Source organism: Poecilia formosa, unplaced genomic scaffold, assembly GCF_000485575.1.
Source record: "Poecilia formosa unplaced genomic scaffold, Poecilia_formosa-5.1.2 Scaffold435, whole genome shotgun sequence".
NCBI classification, from domain to species: domain Eukaryota; kingdom Metazoa; phylum Chordata; class Actinopteri; order Cyprinodontiformes; family Poeciliidae; genus Poecilia; species Poecilia formosa.
Window position 1 is genome coordinate 216865 of NW_006800374.1, and position 17840 is coordinate 234704.

At 37.0% G+C, this 17840-nt stretch overlaps 1 protein-coding gene across 3 annotated transcripts in view; it reads left to right on the forward strand.

Annotated features, from left to right (window-relative positions):
* The window catches only part of whrna (whirlin a), a 116352-nt gene that overhangs the window by 81006 nt on the left and 17506 nt on the right, over window positions 1–17840 (forward strand). For 2 of the 3 annotated variants that reach the window (XM_016663649.1, XM_016663651.1), the window contains exons 4-8: window positions 4592–4800; window positions 6586–6622; window positions 15266–15478; window positions 15639–15860; window positions 16948–16980. In XM_016663649.1, coding sequence (XP_016519135.1) covers window positions 4592–4800; window positions 6586–6622; window positions 15266–15478; window positions 15639–15860; window positions 16948–16980 — 714 coding nt within the window. The remainder of the gene's footprint in view (window positions 1–4591; window positions 4801–6585; window positions 6623–15265; window positions 15479–15638; window positions 15861–16947; window positions 16981–17840) is intronic. The other variant, XM_016663650.1, reaches the window with a different exon arrangement.

A 17840-nucleotide genomic window follows, 5' to 3' on the forward strand; every position in this document is an offset into this window, starting at 1 on the left:
TGGCTAATGTTAGCTAATGTTAGCTGCTTTTCGGATTACTGGTACTAATTGAAATGTGTATTAGTGTGTTATGTTAACTCGACACCGTTCATACATGGAAAACAAGACTTGTTTTAAAAAGGCAAAAGTTTTACTTTTTTACAGTTTTCTCCTGCTAGTTCAATGGAAACTAGTTTAGCAATAAGCTAACCTACGTATATTCCTGCTTTAGTATTCATGGATTTTTCGTTGGGATGTAATTCCAAATTATTTGCAGAAAATTTGCCTCTTTGCTGAATATTTTCAGCAAACATATTTGGGCACCTTGGGAAGCTGAAATATTTAGCTGCAGCGCTACTGGTGTGTTTAGTAGATGTTAGCTTCTGTGGTAGCACCGGGACAGGCTCCACTGTTCATATAATGACAGTGATTAAACATTAAAACAGGAAGTTTTAAGCGTTTTTAGAAATGGTTTCAAATATTCGACGGTTTTAGCGTCTTCAGTTGGTTCTGGTAAATAAGTTGTTTAGTTAGTCATAGCTTTTTAATACTGCTGGCATAAATTAGTCCATGTTGACTTTATCATAAAATCCAACAAGTAGAGGCAGGAAGCCATGGAGGCTCCATTGTCACAAACACTTCTATAGATTCCCTAATTATCCAAGTAGAAAAACCATTTGTTGGACCCTTTCAAGCCTGCTGATTTGCTAATTGAAAAAGTAAACGTCTTTTGACTCTGCAGCATGAATTAAATTGAATCCCTAATCTTCAAAACTCAGCATCAGTTAGCTCCATGTTAATCCATTTCTGTTCCAGGCGACACAAGCTTTATTTTTAGCTGTTGAGGCGCGTTGTGATGGTAAAATCCTGCTGTTGTGAACGTCAGGATAGCGGCGTGTAAGCCACTAATCCTGCTCTGTATGACAGGAAGATCTCCTCCTTTTTGTTTCTGTACATATAAAACCTCTGAATTAAAGCCGGTTGCTGCTGTTTTGGGGGTGTCCTCAGTTTGACCCCAGGCCCCGAGGCAAATAACCCGTCTCCATCAGCTCGCCTGTTAATAGGCTTTCCCCGAGCGGCGCCGCGGCGCCGCGGCCAGAGGTGCTGCTCGAAACGTTAACAAGGACTGTGTTCCCGCTAAGCCTCCTGGAAGCAGGAACCATATCTGGATGAGCCGGCGGGCTGCACAGAGGGAAGTGGATTAATAATTGAATTATTTACACCTGTTCTTTCTGCTCGCTGTGGCATGTCGGCGTGTCCTGCTGCGGTTTATCAGGACGGTTGCTGGAATCGCAAGCTGGGTTTTACTCACTTCATTCAGGTTTCTGGGCAGGCAGTCGCTGGGTTTCCATTAGAAATGTGGGCAAATATTTGTATTAATATCAGAAAAAAAGTATTTCTCCATAGTGGTGTTTGGAAATTACATTCAAATCACATGTAAATAAGTTCGTTCACATGATAAATTGTTAGAACTCGCGGCAGCAACAGATGTAAACAGTTGAGCCAATCAGAGGAGATGTCAGTGTCTGACTCAGGGCGCTTTACGCAACAAGCTCCACCTACTTTGGAGCTGCTACGTTTGCGGCGTTTTTGGGAAATTGTAGTCGTAGGTTTTACAGAAGAGCTACAGATTTAGTGTGTTTGAATAATGCACAAATTTTTATGACCTGTCTGATGCTGAGAGTTTGTAAAAAAAAAATAAAAAAATAAAATCATTTTCCTCCTGTTACTTCCTGTCATCTTTGTCATTTCCAGCAGTAGTAACTTCCTGTTGTTGATCACATGGCTCACATGGTGCAAAAAGTGTTTCCACTGCAGTTTTATGAAACAAATCTGTTTCTGAAAAACCATCTCACCTGGCAGAAAAACCTTTTATCGGTAAATAGAGATTTTACAGCAGGATGTTGAGTGTTTATACCACCGTTTATCATTTATCATGAAAAATTTCGTACGCCAAGAATTTCTATTTGTCATCATAAATTTTAGTTGATGTAAAAAAAAACTGACTGAAATATTATTTTTAATATTTTCTGCACCGTTTTTACGCCAATCCAATATTCATATTTTTATTGTTTTTTTAAAAATTGAAAATAATTATTTTTAAATCTTGAAAAGAAGTTGAGCAGAAATTGTGAAATAAGTAAAAATTAGATGTGTAAATATAAATAATGTGGGACATTCACTCCTTTTTAAAGGCTCTGCTTTTATCTTTTATTATTATCAAGATATACATATAGATTATTTTTACTTATTAATTTTTCTGGTATTTTACTTGTTTGAAATAAATGTTTCATTTCATCTGTTAATGTGAAAATCTGTTCTATTATGTTCAGAATAAGAAAAAAGTTTAAGTTTTGCTCCAAAATGGAAAAACTTAAAAACCTGTCAGGCTTATGAATAATTTTAGATTTTATTTTAGTTTCTCTTCATTTTATTTTATCTTACATGTGACAAACTGTTCTGCAGCTTTGATATCAGAATAAATTATGTAGTATTTTTTTAAAAGGCTGAAACTTTATTTGCATATCCACTCCTTTTAAATTCAAACTTTACATTCAAACTTGACTTCAAAGTAAATTCATCAAATTAAAAACAACCATAACTGGTTTGATTTACTTAAATGAAATCAGTTGGACTAAACGGCTTGTAACATTTTGTGTTTTAATTTTTAGTAAATATTAATAGGAACTGATGCTATTAAGGAAATATTAATAATTTTGCCTCAGTAGATTCTTGGTACGTTGCATTTATTCAGCCTGGCTGTGAGTTAAAGAGGAAACAAGTGAGTATTTACAACCATTTCAGCTCTTTTCCCTCCTTCAGCTTCTCTACTCCCAAAATGTGAATTTATATCACGAGTTCATTCCACCGCTGAATATTTTAGTGACAAAAGTAATTACCTTCTTCCTCCAGCCATGCATGGCGGCGTGCTGAGATCAGACAGAGCAGCAGAGAAACAGTTCAGTTTGCAGGTTTTTATTTTCTGGAAACCAAACGAGGTGACAGGAAATGATTCTGGTTTCCCTGCAGACGTTTCCCAGTCGAGCTCTAAGTTAGAAACGCACAATAAAGCTGGGATGAAGAGGAATATCTGTGTTTAGTTTCTACTGCAAATATCTTGGTTGAAGTCAATAATTCATTAACACTGATGAAAACGTTTTGGCTCCACTTGCAGATTTCCTAACTTATAGTGGGGAAAATGTCTTGTTATAAATGAAATAATCAGCACTTTTTCATCAATGTTGAAACTTTATTTACTTAAAACAAGCTCATATTGTAAGTTACTTTTATCTTATTTCAAGTTTACTAAGATATTAGCAGTGAAAATACTGCAGTGTGCTTCTACTTTAATATTCATAAATATTAAGAAATTATTGACTTAAACCAGCAAGTTAGTTTATTATTTCAAGTTTAATAAGATTTTTGCAGTAGAAACATAACAAAAATATTTGGTAAGATTTTGTTTTTTGCAGTGAAGTCCCCAAAAACACACAAGTTGCACTGTAAAAACACAAATCTTAAGTATTTTTAGTCTAACTCTGAATGCAGATATTTTAGTTCACTTGAAATAAAACAAAACTAACTTAAAAGTAACATTTCAGAAAAATATATTAGCTTTTTTCCAGTAAATAATTAAATATTAAATAAAAAGGACTAGTTCTGTGGCAACTTATTTCACTTTTAAGACATTTTTACAAGAAGTGAAAACATCTTCCATTGAATTAGTGATTTTTATAAATACAATAATTATTTACTGAAAACAAATTCCTATGTCTTGCTGAAACTAAGTTAGTTTTCTAAGATATTTGCACTAGAAACACAAAAATACTTGGTAAGGTTTTGAGTTTTTGCAGTGTTAATAATCAATAATCTGCTACTTCAGGTTTTGTGATTTTTGTTATTGATTTATTTTATTGTTTCTGAAATGTTTGGAAGGGAAGGACTTCAGGTTTTTCCACAACCAGAGCAGGTAGATTTAATAAATAATAAAATCTACCATAAAAAGGTCAAAAAGGTCAAATGTTTTACGTTTCCTACGACGTTTCCTGTCAACTTTAAAATTCCTGTTGGCGTTTTCTGGTATTTTTTCAGTTAGACTTCATCTGAAAAGCTTAAATATTTTCAGCTGTTTGTGTGTTGAACACATTCAAGTTGCATCAGATCTGCTTGGTGAATTCGTGACTAAAACTCAGGTTAGTTTTTACCGACAGCAGAAACATGGGAGCCATTTTCCTTCAGACCAGCGTCTCGTTGGTTGTGTCTACAGAAAGGCTCATTACTGGCAGCTGAAGGTTCAGTTCAAGGTGTTTTAGTGTGAACGTTATTACTCCTCGTCTGCAGCCTGAACTCTTTGATCCGACGCTAAATTACTTTAAAGCCGCGTACGAACCAGCAGAGCAGTTTTAATCCTAATTATTTCCTTTGACCAAAGACCCCGAGCTGCAGCTGCGACAATGGCCTCGCTCTGATTCATTAAACATTTCACACACCTCCACCTCTCTCTGACCTCTCACCTCTGACCCCATGCATGTGACAGTGTCTGCCCGCTCCGCCCTCGCCGCCTTGCTCGGCCCCTCCCACCACGCCTCTCTTCTCCGCTCCGTCCCCGCAGGTCGGCGACCAGATCCTGGAGGTCAACGGCCACAACTTCCTGAGCATCCCGCACGACGAGGCCGTCCGCGTGCTGAAGTCGTCGCGCCACCTCATGATGACGGTGAAGGACGTGGGACGGCTGCCGCACGCCCGGACGGTGGTGGGCGAGACCAAGTGGATCGCCAGCTCGCAGATCGCAGAGAGCTCCGCCAACAGCAGCGTGGCCAGGTCAGCTTCGCCTGCGGGATCTGATCTGGTTCCTGACGCTTTGGGCGTCAAAACTCTTCTCACATGGGCCAAAACTGGGAGGTCAGATTGGATCCCTGGTCAAAAAAGTAACAGAGAAGAAGGGAACAAAAAAAATGAAAAAATGATCAAAATACTGACTTTTTAGGCCTGGTGTCTCCAAACTCTGTAGGTCAAATGAGGTCAAATTGGATCCCTGGTCAAAAAAGTAACGGGGAAGAATGGAGCCAAAATACAGATTAATACATTATTAGAAATACACTAAAAATGCTAAATAATTCAGTGGTTAATTGGAGATTTTTACTTACAGATTTTGAACCATGTGAAGCCAAAAAGAGGAGTTTTTGGTACAACATATTTACAGACAATTTTTTTGTATCTCAAATGCAAAATGTATATTTTTGCACCTTTTTGGCTTAATTACTGCTCTGAATATGTTATTCTTTGTGGAAACTGCCTTTTTCTGAGTCTGTATATTCACGTTAACGATTAATCGATTACTACAGATTAGCTGACGATTATTTCAGTAATCGATTAATCGCAAATAATCCGATTAATCATTTCAGCCTTACTGTATTGCATTCATAAATGAGTAAAAATGTGGATCAATTTCTTTGTTTTACACTTTTGAAGTGATAATAATTTAATTTAATTTAATTTAGAGAATAAAACTGTTTATGTTTCAGTTTTGTCAAAAATAATACATGCCTAGGAAATAAGATGTTATTTTATGACTGTTCATTTTTTTTGGTATTTTGTAATTTATTCTCACATTCTGCGAGGATGTTTCAGGAAAATTAGAAAGTAATATACTTTTAAAGCGTCAGCTGGTTAAATTTAAATCTTTAAACTAAGTGTTTTAATACATCACCAGTGGGAGTGAAGTGAGTTTTGGCTTATGGTGTTTCCTCATAGCATTTATTTTATTTTAGACGTCTGTTTGTTGTATTTCACTCCAACCAGACGTCTGAAAACTTTCACTCTTCTCACGTTTCCCCTTCAACCATTTCAGAGAGAGAAGGAGAAAATAATGGTGCTTTGTGGTTTACATTTGCGTGTCTTCGCTCCGAATGCATTGAGGAAAATGGCTTGGAGACATTTTCCCGTTGCAGCGTCTCTCTGAACAACAGTTTCAGAGGCAGCAGCTGAGATGCAGCCTCAGAATGAGAGGCGCTGTGCATTCATGAGGATGGACGAGGAATCTGCTACGAAAGATGAAAAGCTGCCAGTCAACACGTTTCAAATGTTCCTTTCATCTTTAAAATATGTGCATAGAAAGCTGAGCTCAGCTCAATTTGTTTTCATTTTTTGTTAAAGTGAACATTTGTTTTACATGCATAAAGATGCTTTAAGTTTTAGTAAGTTTGGTCTAAATAAGGCCCTTATTAATATATTTTTGTAAACATGGATGAACTGGAGTTAAATGACACAAAATAAAAATGAAGGTCTAGTTTTAAATATACCAGCAAAAAAGATAGTAAAAAAATACAAAATTTGAAATAACTTTTTACATTAAATTAGATTAAATTGTGGCAGTTTGGATGTCTGAATAAATGTCCAAAATAAGATTTCAGACATTTTTATTTTGCTAATATTACTGAAGAATATTTTTGTGTGTAATTATTTTTGATTAATTAGTAAAAAAGAAGTTTAGTTACATTTTGATAATCTCAGCATTTTTAAAAGATAAAAGCGATCTTTTTATCATGTATTAAATGTCATGTTTTCTCCTGTCATCATCAGTTTCTGCTGTTTGTTTCTCTTTAGCTTCTCTGTGGATCAAGGAGCTTCTGCAGCAGGAAAGGTGAGATTTTTATCTGCCTGTGATCTGAACAAACATCGTAAACGATGTTCAGGACCAGCGATGATGTTTGTTTCTGATTTTATCTGAAACAATGTTGTAAAGCCACAGTTTCTCCTCTGCTGCTGTAATGTTTGCATTAAGTTACACTAATAAGCAGCAGAAAAACAAACATATTTGATACATATTTTTACAATTGATTTGATATTTTCCATGTTTTGAGTTCATCAATGGGGTATATTTCCTTTTTGGTGGTAATTTTCTGCTGCATCAACCAAAATAACTTTTATTTTTTCAGTCATTAATAGTAATTATAACTTTCCTCACAGGACGATTCTGGTTCTGTTTGACTCCAACTAAACCAGTAAACAACTTACTGGTTATTTTCAGAACCAGTAATTATTTGTTTATTTTTTTCAAAGAATAGAAAAGGAATTGTTAATAAATAAAATGCCTGGAATACGTGTAACTAATCTCCAGTTAATGTTGGGGCTTTTCTTCATTATAACTCAATTAATCATGAAATAGTTTGAGACTAAAATATTCTGTAGTTTCTGCCACTGTTGATATATTATTGATCTCATATAGTTTATATTTATGACTTTCATCATGGCCTGCTGTCGATATTTACTTCACTACATTTTATTTTAGACACGTTTGATTGCTAATTGTTAGCTGAGAATGCTAAAAACAGGTAAAACTAAAATTAAAGCCAAATAATTGCCATCAAGCCAAATCATGTCAGCTTTTTCCCAAATTATTGCAATAATTTAAATGCCTTCGATAACAAAATTATTGCAAATTGCAGCAATTTAAAAGCATAAAATGTAAGAAATGACAAGAATCCCAGTGATGAACCTTGTGGAACCTCACAATACATTTATTATGGATTTGTGACTCAAATAAAAGTAAAACTGCAAAACATTTAACCAACAAATCTACATCATTTATTTCAACATATTGAAACTTTGTATGGTTTCAGTTTCTTTTGTGATATTTAAGGAGGTGAAAAACTTTTTAAAGATGTAAAAATTCACCTGTTTTCCTGAATGTAGTTATTCACAAAGTATTTTTGTAACATTCACTCAGACGCTCCCTGATTTACATTTAAATGTTGCTAATTTATCCAAAAATGAGCCGTTTGTCCAGTTCATCTGACTTTAGTTATGTGAACATTTTCAAATGTTTCGTTGCTGATACAACCGAAAACTAAACCCTGGAATAATTTCATGTTAATGTAGAGACATTAAATCAGACTGAAACGTCTCAGGACCGCATGGATGAGCAGCAGCTCAAGGTCAGAGTGGAGCTAATGGGACCGTTGGGGATTTAACATCAAAACCGCAGTAAAATAATCCACATTTCACCTTTTGCTCTAAATATAATGTTTCAGGGATCACTGCTGCGTGGCAAACTTTTAAAAATCTAAGCAAATATTCCCTGAAGCTGTCGCTGATTATCTCAGCGCCACTTTCCCTCCGCTTTGACTTTGGCTGCGACTTTGTGAAGAGAATGTCGAAATGGCAGGAAAGTTGGAAGCGACAGCAGCTGACGGCAGCGAAGAGGAAGGAGAGAGGAGAGCTCACGTTTTATTAGGGAGACTCTGATGGACAGTTTGGGTCCAACAGAACCGGACGCCGCAGTGAAGGAGGCCGGATGTGTGAGATCAAAGTTTCAAATTTAAATTAACTTATTGGTTTTGTTTCGATCTGCTGGCAGAAGTGGAGGCCAAACATTATGTTAAACGCACCTGGAGAAACAAAAACGACATTTTAGACAAACTTTTTGTGCTTTTTTAATATTTTATTTGCTCAAAATTAACAAAATTATGATTATTATTATAATTGTTTATACAGAACATAAGATTTGCTTTTGGGAAAAAGTAGCCTGGTGATTCTAGTTACTCCAGAATAAATGAGATGAAAGCAAAAACTTCATATTTTGTTTAGATTATTTTAAAAATGCAACATTTTTGTGGCTCCACATATTTCCATGTACTTACTTTATTTTTTATCCAGCTCCTATTTAAATTACTTTTAATTTCAAATGTGCCAGAAAGTGTATATTTTGTAATATTTAACACTTTGAATAGAAGATGCTTGTCAACAAATAAGCAATTTCCCTTTGAGGATCAATAAGTTTTAGTTTGATTTACCTAAACATAAAAAACAAAAAAACAAAAGCATCGGTAGTCCCAAACATGAAAACCTGTCCGTAAATGTTTCAGTTTTTCACTGCAGTATAATTTGCTGTTTTATTGGTTATATTCCAAATAAAATGTAATTTCCACCAGAAGTTTCTGAAATGTCTGGATTTCTCAGTCCCACTCCAGAGCTGCATGCACACAGACTTGGCAGAGGATTTACGCACCAGGAAACTTCGGTTCCTGGTGCGTAACCTGCAAATGGAGCCAACTCTGCTCATCTTAGATTAATTTCACACATTTATAGCAATTATTTAAAGGTCACTGCATCCTTAAAACATCTTAAATTCATGTATCCAAATTTAAGGCCTTAAAATGTTTTCTTTCTTTTAAAATGATTTTTAAAAAGTAAGTTGGCCTTAAATACGTAAATCACAGGACTATTTAATCTCATTATTTATATCTATTTTATTTTCTTGAGGAACTTTTGAGGCTAGCGCTAACTCACTGCTAGCATACCATTGCTAATTAGCTAACTTTGTTGTGTCTCTATTGGATAAATGCTAATTTATTGCCAGTTTGATGGACGAAGTTCATATATTTTTGTGGAGATAAAAGTCCTGAATTTCTTTCTTAATGGTCTTAAAAAGTCTTAAATGTAAGTAGCTGAAACCTGCAGAAACCCAGTCATTAAAAAGTTATGCTTACTTCGCATTTAAAATAGCCGAATAGCATCCTTCTGGTTCCTAGACCAATCAAAACCCTGCAAAGAAGAACGCATCATGGCTGCCAACCAATCTGTGACATAAAATGCCCACGCAGATTGTAACAAATCCACAAAAGTTAAAATATTTGCAAGATTAAAGGAGAAGCAGGTTGATCAAAATGTCTGATTTGCTGGTTAATATTAAAATATGGCTGTAATTTCTGATTTTAAAGTGTTTTTCACAAACACTGCTTTGGTTATTGTGTTTTTTTTAATCCACTTTGGATAAAATCTGGCTGTGACTTCCTGTTTCACCTGGCTCCATTTTTAGTTTGAAATCCTTGGCAGCATCTCAGTACGTGGGAATAGTTAACACTGCAACAAGTTTGTGTTATAAAATGTTAATGATTTGGCAAAGAGAAGACAAATTGTATGAATTTTTTATATTTGAGTGAGTAGAAAGCCTGCTTTTAAACTTTGTGGGCATGTTTCGGGAAGAGCTATTCATCTTCTCGGATGACAAGTCCCTCCTACACAAACCCAGATCCATAAACGCTTTTCCTTGATTGGTGTGGAAAAACGAAACTGGATCGCCACCAAGCCCTTAAAGACGGAGCAGAACACCAACGCTGGCTGCAGCTATTCACCGCTCCCAGGTCTCTGCTTTCATGCTGGGAAAAGTTTTCTGCTGCCTTTCAATTTCCAATTTCTTCTTTCTGCTTCTTTTTAAATAAATATTCAGTTAATCTGAACTATGCTGATATATCTTCATCTTCATAAAGCAAAATATTGGGAGCATTTTAAAAATGTTTATTTACATTTAATCAATTAATTGTGATTAATCAATTATTTAAATAGTGTCAACTAATTCAGTTGTTTATTACTTGTTAGGTGGAGAATACAGACTTTTCAAAAAGGGAATTTGCTCAAAGATCAACACAGTCAGAGCTGAAATTAAGCTGGAACTGAATACAAATATCAACATTTTGCTTTTAAGATTAAAATAGTCTACACTAAACTAATGCTGTTTTGAATTTTAGATAATAAAATTTCTATTTTCTTATTTTAAAAAGGGATTGATTAATTTGTTTATTTGAATTTCTTATACTGCATGAAAAAGAGTTTATTGGTGAAATAAAATCTGTACAATGAGCCAATTTTCTCGTCCGATTAATCGATTAATACTTAGTACAATCGATTAGTCAAATACTAAAATAATTGTTAGATGTAGCTCTAAAATATATGACAATATATCACATAAATATATATATTATAATACATTATATAATAATACATTGCTTTGTAAAATTAGCAGGATATGAATACCCATGAAATATATTGTCACGTTTTGTTCCTTTAGCGTTTTGTTGCTAACTTAGTTAGCTTAAATGGGCTGAAAGAAGATTGTGACAACATGAAGTAATCTTGATATATTGTTAAAGTACATCTTCTAACACATTTCTAAATATTACATAAAATAATTTAATTGGTAAAATGAAAAATCTGCAGAATGTCCCAATTTTCTCATCCGATTAATCATTAGTACAATCGATTAATCAATTACTAAAATAGTCACTAGTTCCAGCCCTAAAATATATATTATTTAAATATGTATAGTATTTTATAATGTATAACTGTAATATTCTGTACATATTGTAATAAAGGAGCACACATATGTTTTGTTGCTAAAGGTTTCTTTAACGCTCTGTTGCTAAACTAGCTAGCTTAAATTGGCTGGGTACAGACATCTGGAAGAAGTTTGTGTCAACATGAAGTAATCTTGGTATGAAATGCAGCATGAGGAAAAATGAAATGCTGCAGTTTTCATGAAGAAGCTCAGAATGAGCCACTGAAGAGGCTGCTTTGTGCTAGCATGATGGAGCGAGTCTGGGGGCATTAAGATGGGAAGATGTATAGCGCGAGGGCTTTGGGGCTTAGCGGGAAGCAGCAATGCGATAACTCAAGGCGCTGCCGCTCCTCTGTGTGTATCAGGCAGCCTGTGCTGGAGTCGACCCCCACAGCTAACCTCCCACCGCCGCAGCATCAATATTTATCTGCAGGTGGGTACACCGCTTAAACAAGCCACGAGGTTTCCGTCTCTGTCAGTTCTGAACTACATTTAGCCGTCCTCCACCTCCCTCCCAACTGGAACTGCAGCCTAAAGGCCAGAGCAGACAGATAAGCTAATTAATTAAGTGTAGGTCACACAGCAATTTTCAATCATTAGTTTCCCCCTGAACCCATTTGGGAGCTGATCTGCAGCAAATGAATGTGGTTTGAGAGACACCAGAAGGCTGCAGAGCAAAGGATGAGCAGAGCTGGTCAGGGTTTGTTGCTGGACATTCTGCCATCTCCTTGTTTCAGAGTCGCATCCAGATTATATCTGAACGTGGTTGTAACATGAACGGTATGGTTGGAACCAGTGGTGGGCTAACTTTAGCTTAGCGCTTTTGCTAACCTTGAAAACATGTAGCGCACTCAGCTTCCCCAAAATTATTATTTTTGAATAAGTGCAGATTTAATTGGCTCCCTTGTAAAATTTCTATTAAATGAAGTTTGACCTCTGTGTTGAAGTTTTGGTTATGGACTGTTAAGAATACTTTAAGTAGTTAGACGTTTATATTCATGCTCTTATTTTGAAGTGTGTGAAAACTATTTACACAGCAGTTTCCTCTCTTACCATGTTTTCTTTTCCTAGCTTACTCTGTTGCACACAAGAAACATTCAGGAACAAAATAAGACAGTTATAAAGATGAATGCAACATCTGAGGGCTTTAGAGAACATTTAAATATAATGTAAAAATAGAGAGTTGTAGCCTTTCAAAGTAAGATGTAACCCTCCTTCCAACGCAAATCTCCACTTACAGCATTCACACTGCATTTTCAGAGGAAATGCAAATGCTTCTAGTTTGAATTGAAGTTAGCGGTTTAGCATTAGCTCCTGTAGCACTTTAGCATTAGCTTAGCCAATGCCACTGTTTCCTAAAGGCCATATTTTGCACTGAACGCAGCACCGAGGTTCAACAGAGAGGTTTTAGTCTTGATAATAATCATCTCACAAAGCTTTCATATTGTTGCATACAACCTTCCTTCAAACCCTAACTCCTTTAAATTGAAGTTAGCACTTTAGCATTAGCTTCCATAGCACTTTAGCGATAGCTAAGCATTCATATTGTTACATCTGAACCTCCTTCCAACCCTAATTGCAACTGTAAATCAATCATAATCCCAATTGATAGCATTCTCACTGCATTGTTGCAGGAAAGGTAAATGTTTCTAGTTTAAATTCAAGTTAGCGCTTTAGCATTAGCTTGTGTAGCAGTAGCTTAACCAATGCCAGTGTTTCCTAAAGGCCAGATTTTGCATTGAACGTGGCACTGAGGTTCAATAGAGAGGTTTTAATCTTTCATACAGTCTTGATAATCATCTCACAAAGCTTTCATATTGTTACATCCCTTCCTTGTAAGCTCAGAGGGCCTATTTGCTTGGCATACTGATGGATTGTTTGGCATTGAGCAGCCTGGACTGTAGATGAGTGCAGCGATGGAGCTGATCCAGCTTCAGACCATTTACACAGGACGTCCATTCCCTGGAAAACCGCATCCTCATGGTTAAAGTCTTATTAGCAGGTAACTCCAGGTTTTCCACTCCAGCTGAGTGACAACGATATTTATATATTTTAAAGCTCCCTGAAGTGTCGGTCCGCTCTGTAATCTGACAGCTATAGGCCGCTCTCATTCCCGGTGTGGTCCTGTCGCTGCGCTCCGCTGCGCCCTTGAGTTAAGTAACCGGAGTGCGGATGCTTTAAGGAATCCTCACGGTAAGCTCTCCGGTTATTAGGATTCAGGCAGCGCAACGGCTCAATTCACCTTGGCCATGTCAAATTTTTTGGCTGCGCTCAAACGGGGGGACCTGCGACAAGCACAGCTGATAATGACAGCGAGAGCTGAAGATGAGGTGGGAGGGAGAAAAGAGGAAGGTTGCATCGGCTCTGTTTGCTCCTTTTGTTTTCATCTCTGCAAACAGAGTCAGGCACAGACCCGAAGCGTTGACTTTGAAGTGGTGTCTTTGATTAAGGAGTTAATTAAAGAATAGCTGCTTGTAGGCAAGAAGATAACGGAGAGAGGGGAGAAAATATGCAGGAAAAGGAGGAGATATGGAGCCGTGAAGTGATATTGACAGCTCAGAAGTTTCTGGATGACAGAGACGCCATCTGGCGCAGCGCTGACAGCTGTAACAAGGAGGGAAAAATCCCGCTGCCCACATGTGTGAACATCACAGCTTGTGTTGAGCAGCGAGCTGCGGTGCGAGCCAGCCAGGATAATGATAATGAATGAGGGAAAACAGGAAGTCGGAGGGTAATTTATACTTTTGGGATGAAAGTACAGTTCCAGTGTAAGTTGGTGAAGTTTATTTTTTCAGTTTATTTCCTCTTGTTCTTTTATTTTTACCCTCTTTGCCCTCCTTATTCATCCATTACTAAACTTCCGCTAGTGCGCTAACAGCGGAGCTAACTTTGCTAACTTTGATATTGCTTAGCGCTCTTAGCTTCTCCTAAATTAAATTGTAACATGTATCATTGACACATTGTGGGTGTCAACAAGGCTGAATTTAACACCTTAGCATTAGCTTTCGCTACATATTATGTTGGGAAAGCACTTTAGCATTAGCAGGACTAATGTTTTTAATTAGCATTTCAGCAATGGCACACCTGTGTTGATCTACATGAGCCATAATACCAGAGCTAAGTTTTTGCTTAGCAGTTTAGCGTTTTTGCTGACTTTTTAAAAATGTTTGGTGTGCTGATCCTGAATTTTGCCAGATAAATTCTAAAGTGATAATTTTTCTTGGCTCTATTTTTTCAGTTGAATAAAGTTCAATGTCAGTGTTGAAGTTTTAGTTATCGACTGTTAGCAATTAAAATATTTACTTGTTTATATTCTTGCTCTTACTTTGAAGCATATGAAGACTATTTATGCAGTAGTTTTCTTTTCTCCCGTTATTCATTGGTTCATTTTAAAATCTGCTGAAGTCTTGTGTGTTTTCTGACCAAAGCCGTACTGCAATCAAAAAGGCAAAATTAGCAACAGAATTAACAAAGCTCAGCACCTGTTAATCTGAAACTGAGTGAAAAGTCTGTTCAAAAAATCCCTTCTTGAATTGCAAACCATGCAGGTAGGTGTGTAATAACAGTTTTGACCCTGTTGAGGGTGATATACTATGTTTTAACACATATTGTGTTGTTATTGACATGGTTGAGTTTAGTGCTTTAGCATTAGCTTCTGCTAAATGCTACATCGGTATAGCGCTTTAGCATTAGCAGACCTATTGTCTATGATTATTGCCTCACTGTTTGGGCCACTAATGTTTTAGTGAGCGGGATCAAACATCAATTCTTGATTTGTTTCATGTTTGTGTTGCGTCAAAATTCACCTCGTTTACAGATGACATCGTGTTACATTTATCAGGAAATAACTTTAAATTCTCAAGAAAGAGCTGGAAATAAATAAATTTACACCTGATTACATCAAAATAGAGTGTTTAGTTTCAAGGTATTTCAGTGATCATTGTGGGTTTTTCCACCGTTAACAGAAGTTTTGTCTGTGTTTATATCATGTTTTGTTTTGTTTTTTAACTTTAACCTGCAGTCATGAGGAAGAGATAACCACTGAGAAATATTTGTTGCTTTATTGATATTAGTAGTTGGTTGATTATTCATGCTAGGAGCAACAAAACAAATCAAATCCAGAAAAGTCTGACCATAAAACCTTTGTGTTTCACCTTCCACTGACTGCAGCCCGGGTTCTATAAGGGCGTTGCCGGCTCTCAGGTGACCCTGTCCAGCCTGGTCAACCAATCCCGCGCCATGCTGGAGGAGCAGGCGCGCCACCTGCTGACCGAAGCCGAGCGTCAGACCATGAGCTACTACGTGGAGGAGTACAGGGACGGACACATCGGCATCGAGCCGCTGGTCATGGCGCTGTTCGAGCTGCTCAACACGCACGCCAAGGTGAGCATCGATTATGATGTTTCAGCTGAGGCTTCCTGAGCTCTGCTGAGATTTAAAACCATGGCTTTTTGATTTCCATCGTCTTCATAGTGTTTAAGGCTGGAGAAATCGATTCAGAGTTGCTACTTCTTCATGCGTCTGCTTCTCTGTGTTTGCTCAGTTTTCCCTGCTGTCGGAGGTGAGAGGGCTGGTCACGCCGCAGGACCTGGAGCGCTTCGACGGGCTGGTGCTGCGGCGAGAGATCCAGGCCCTGAAGGCGCGGCAGGGGACGGCGGGCGGCGCCAACGCTCAGCCGGACTGCCTGTCCATGGTGTCGTTTCCAGACACGCTGACGTCGTCATCAGCCAGCTTCCTGACCAACACGACGCTCAGCTCTGCGCGGGTAGGCCAGCTTTACCAACCTGTATATGATAAATTCACATTTCCTCTGGTTTTATACTTCCATTTGAATCCCGAATGCTTCTAAAATCAACACAAGCACCTTAATAAATCAATAGGTTGATGCTTTTTAGTGTCTAAAAAAAGAGTCGTTTCAAAATCCTCCCCATTGTTAAGTCACAGGTTTTCTGTTCATGTTATGTTTTTATTTGTAAGCAGTTTTGAGGCGCTGAGGGGAAACTTGAAACTGCTGCTGTGTCAGTTACTCAGCAGGTCGTTGCTAGGCAACCAAAGCTTTGGGGGAACTTGAAACTGCTTCCTGCCCAGCAGGTTGTTGCTAGGCAACCAAAGAGTGAGCGAATCAGTTGATTCCACCAAGCTAGGTTAGCTAGCAGCTAGGTTAGCTAGCTGAAGCATTTCCTCTGCCTACATCTCCCAGAATGCTTTGCAGTGAATATTCTATATAATGAATACTGAATATTCTATCAGATGTATTATCTATTGATATTGATCATGTGTCTATTATAATATATATTATTGATTTATTGTGCAGCTCTAGAAACTTTCAAGGCGTATTTTCAAAAACATTTGTTGTAATTTTGGCCTGAAATAAAACCCAGAAACACAATAATGATGCGATCACACTGCAGTCACTCGGTCACATCGTATTTTATCCGACTTTTACGTCATTGATGCGTCATAATTCTGCGCCAGACGAAACCAGACGTGATAAATCTGGACGTAAACATTGGCTGAAAAAGCTTCAGTCATCAATGCTCCACAAAACGTCGTTTCCATTAGTTTTGCTTTCTTATGATTTTGCGTCTTAGTATCATTTTATCACTGATTCTCAGTGAAATTTCTGTTGAGCTTGTTTTTATTTCCTGTCATCTCCAGTTTGCCTCAGATTGCCATTACTCCCAGTATTTCTGTAGAATATCTGTTTGGTAAAGACGCTGTGCTGATGCTCAGCTCGTCTGTGACACGTTTCATTTTCCACCTGCTGAAACCAGAGGAGTCCCAGCTGATGTTTATGGGTTTTCATTCCCCCAGTTTGTTGCTTTTAACCCGACCCGTCTCCCCTTCTGTAGGAGAGGCTGCTGTGGCTGATAGACATGATGGAGGTAGGATCTGCTGCTGAACATGATGAATGGCTTCCATCGCCAATGCAGAACAAACACCAGAACGACGCAATTTAACGTCCCTGAGGCGAATCAGAAACACCGACGCACTGATTCCCATCTCACTTTGTGCTTTTGCTGTGACTTTGTTTGCTGTGTTTTTATCCTTCTTGGCTTTTTGTTTGCTCTCATTGCTTACAAGATCAGGATATAAAGTAAATTATAGGTTATGAATAGAAAAAGAGTCTGATGTACGATTTCAGCATGAAAAGTGACGTTTCCAGCCTTTTGTGGAGTTATTTATTCTACAATGTTTTATTAGGGTCAGAAAAACATAATAATTACAAAAATCATTTCAAGAATAAAGTTGTATCAGTTAGTCGAACTATGAGAAGAAATTATAATAAGATAATAGAAGGAAGTCGTGCAACAGAAAGTTATATTATGAGAATAATAAATAGTCATAATACTATTAGAATAAAGTCGTAGTGTTATGAAAATAAAGTGGCATGACGGTAAGTCGAATTATGAGAAAAAGTCGTAATAATACGAGAAAAAAGAAGTAACAATGCAGTAAAGTCGTACGACAAAAAAGTAATTCTGAGAATAATTTAATGACAAAAAGTAGCAATGACAAGAAAACAAGTTGTTCAAAAAAGTCATAATTATGAGAATAACGTTGTAATAATATGAGGAAAAACTAGTAATAATACAAGAATAAAGTCATAATATGTGACAGAAGTCGTGACAAAATGTCAGTATTCTTAAAATAAAGTTGAAAGAAAGAAGTAGTTCTGAAAATGTATTCATATGATGGTATAAAGTCATAATAATAACAGAATAATCTCTTACTAACATGAGAA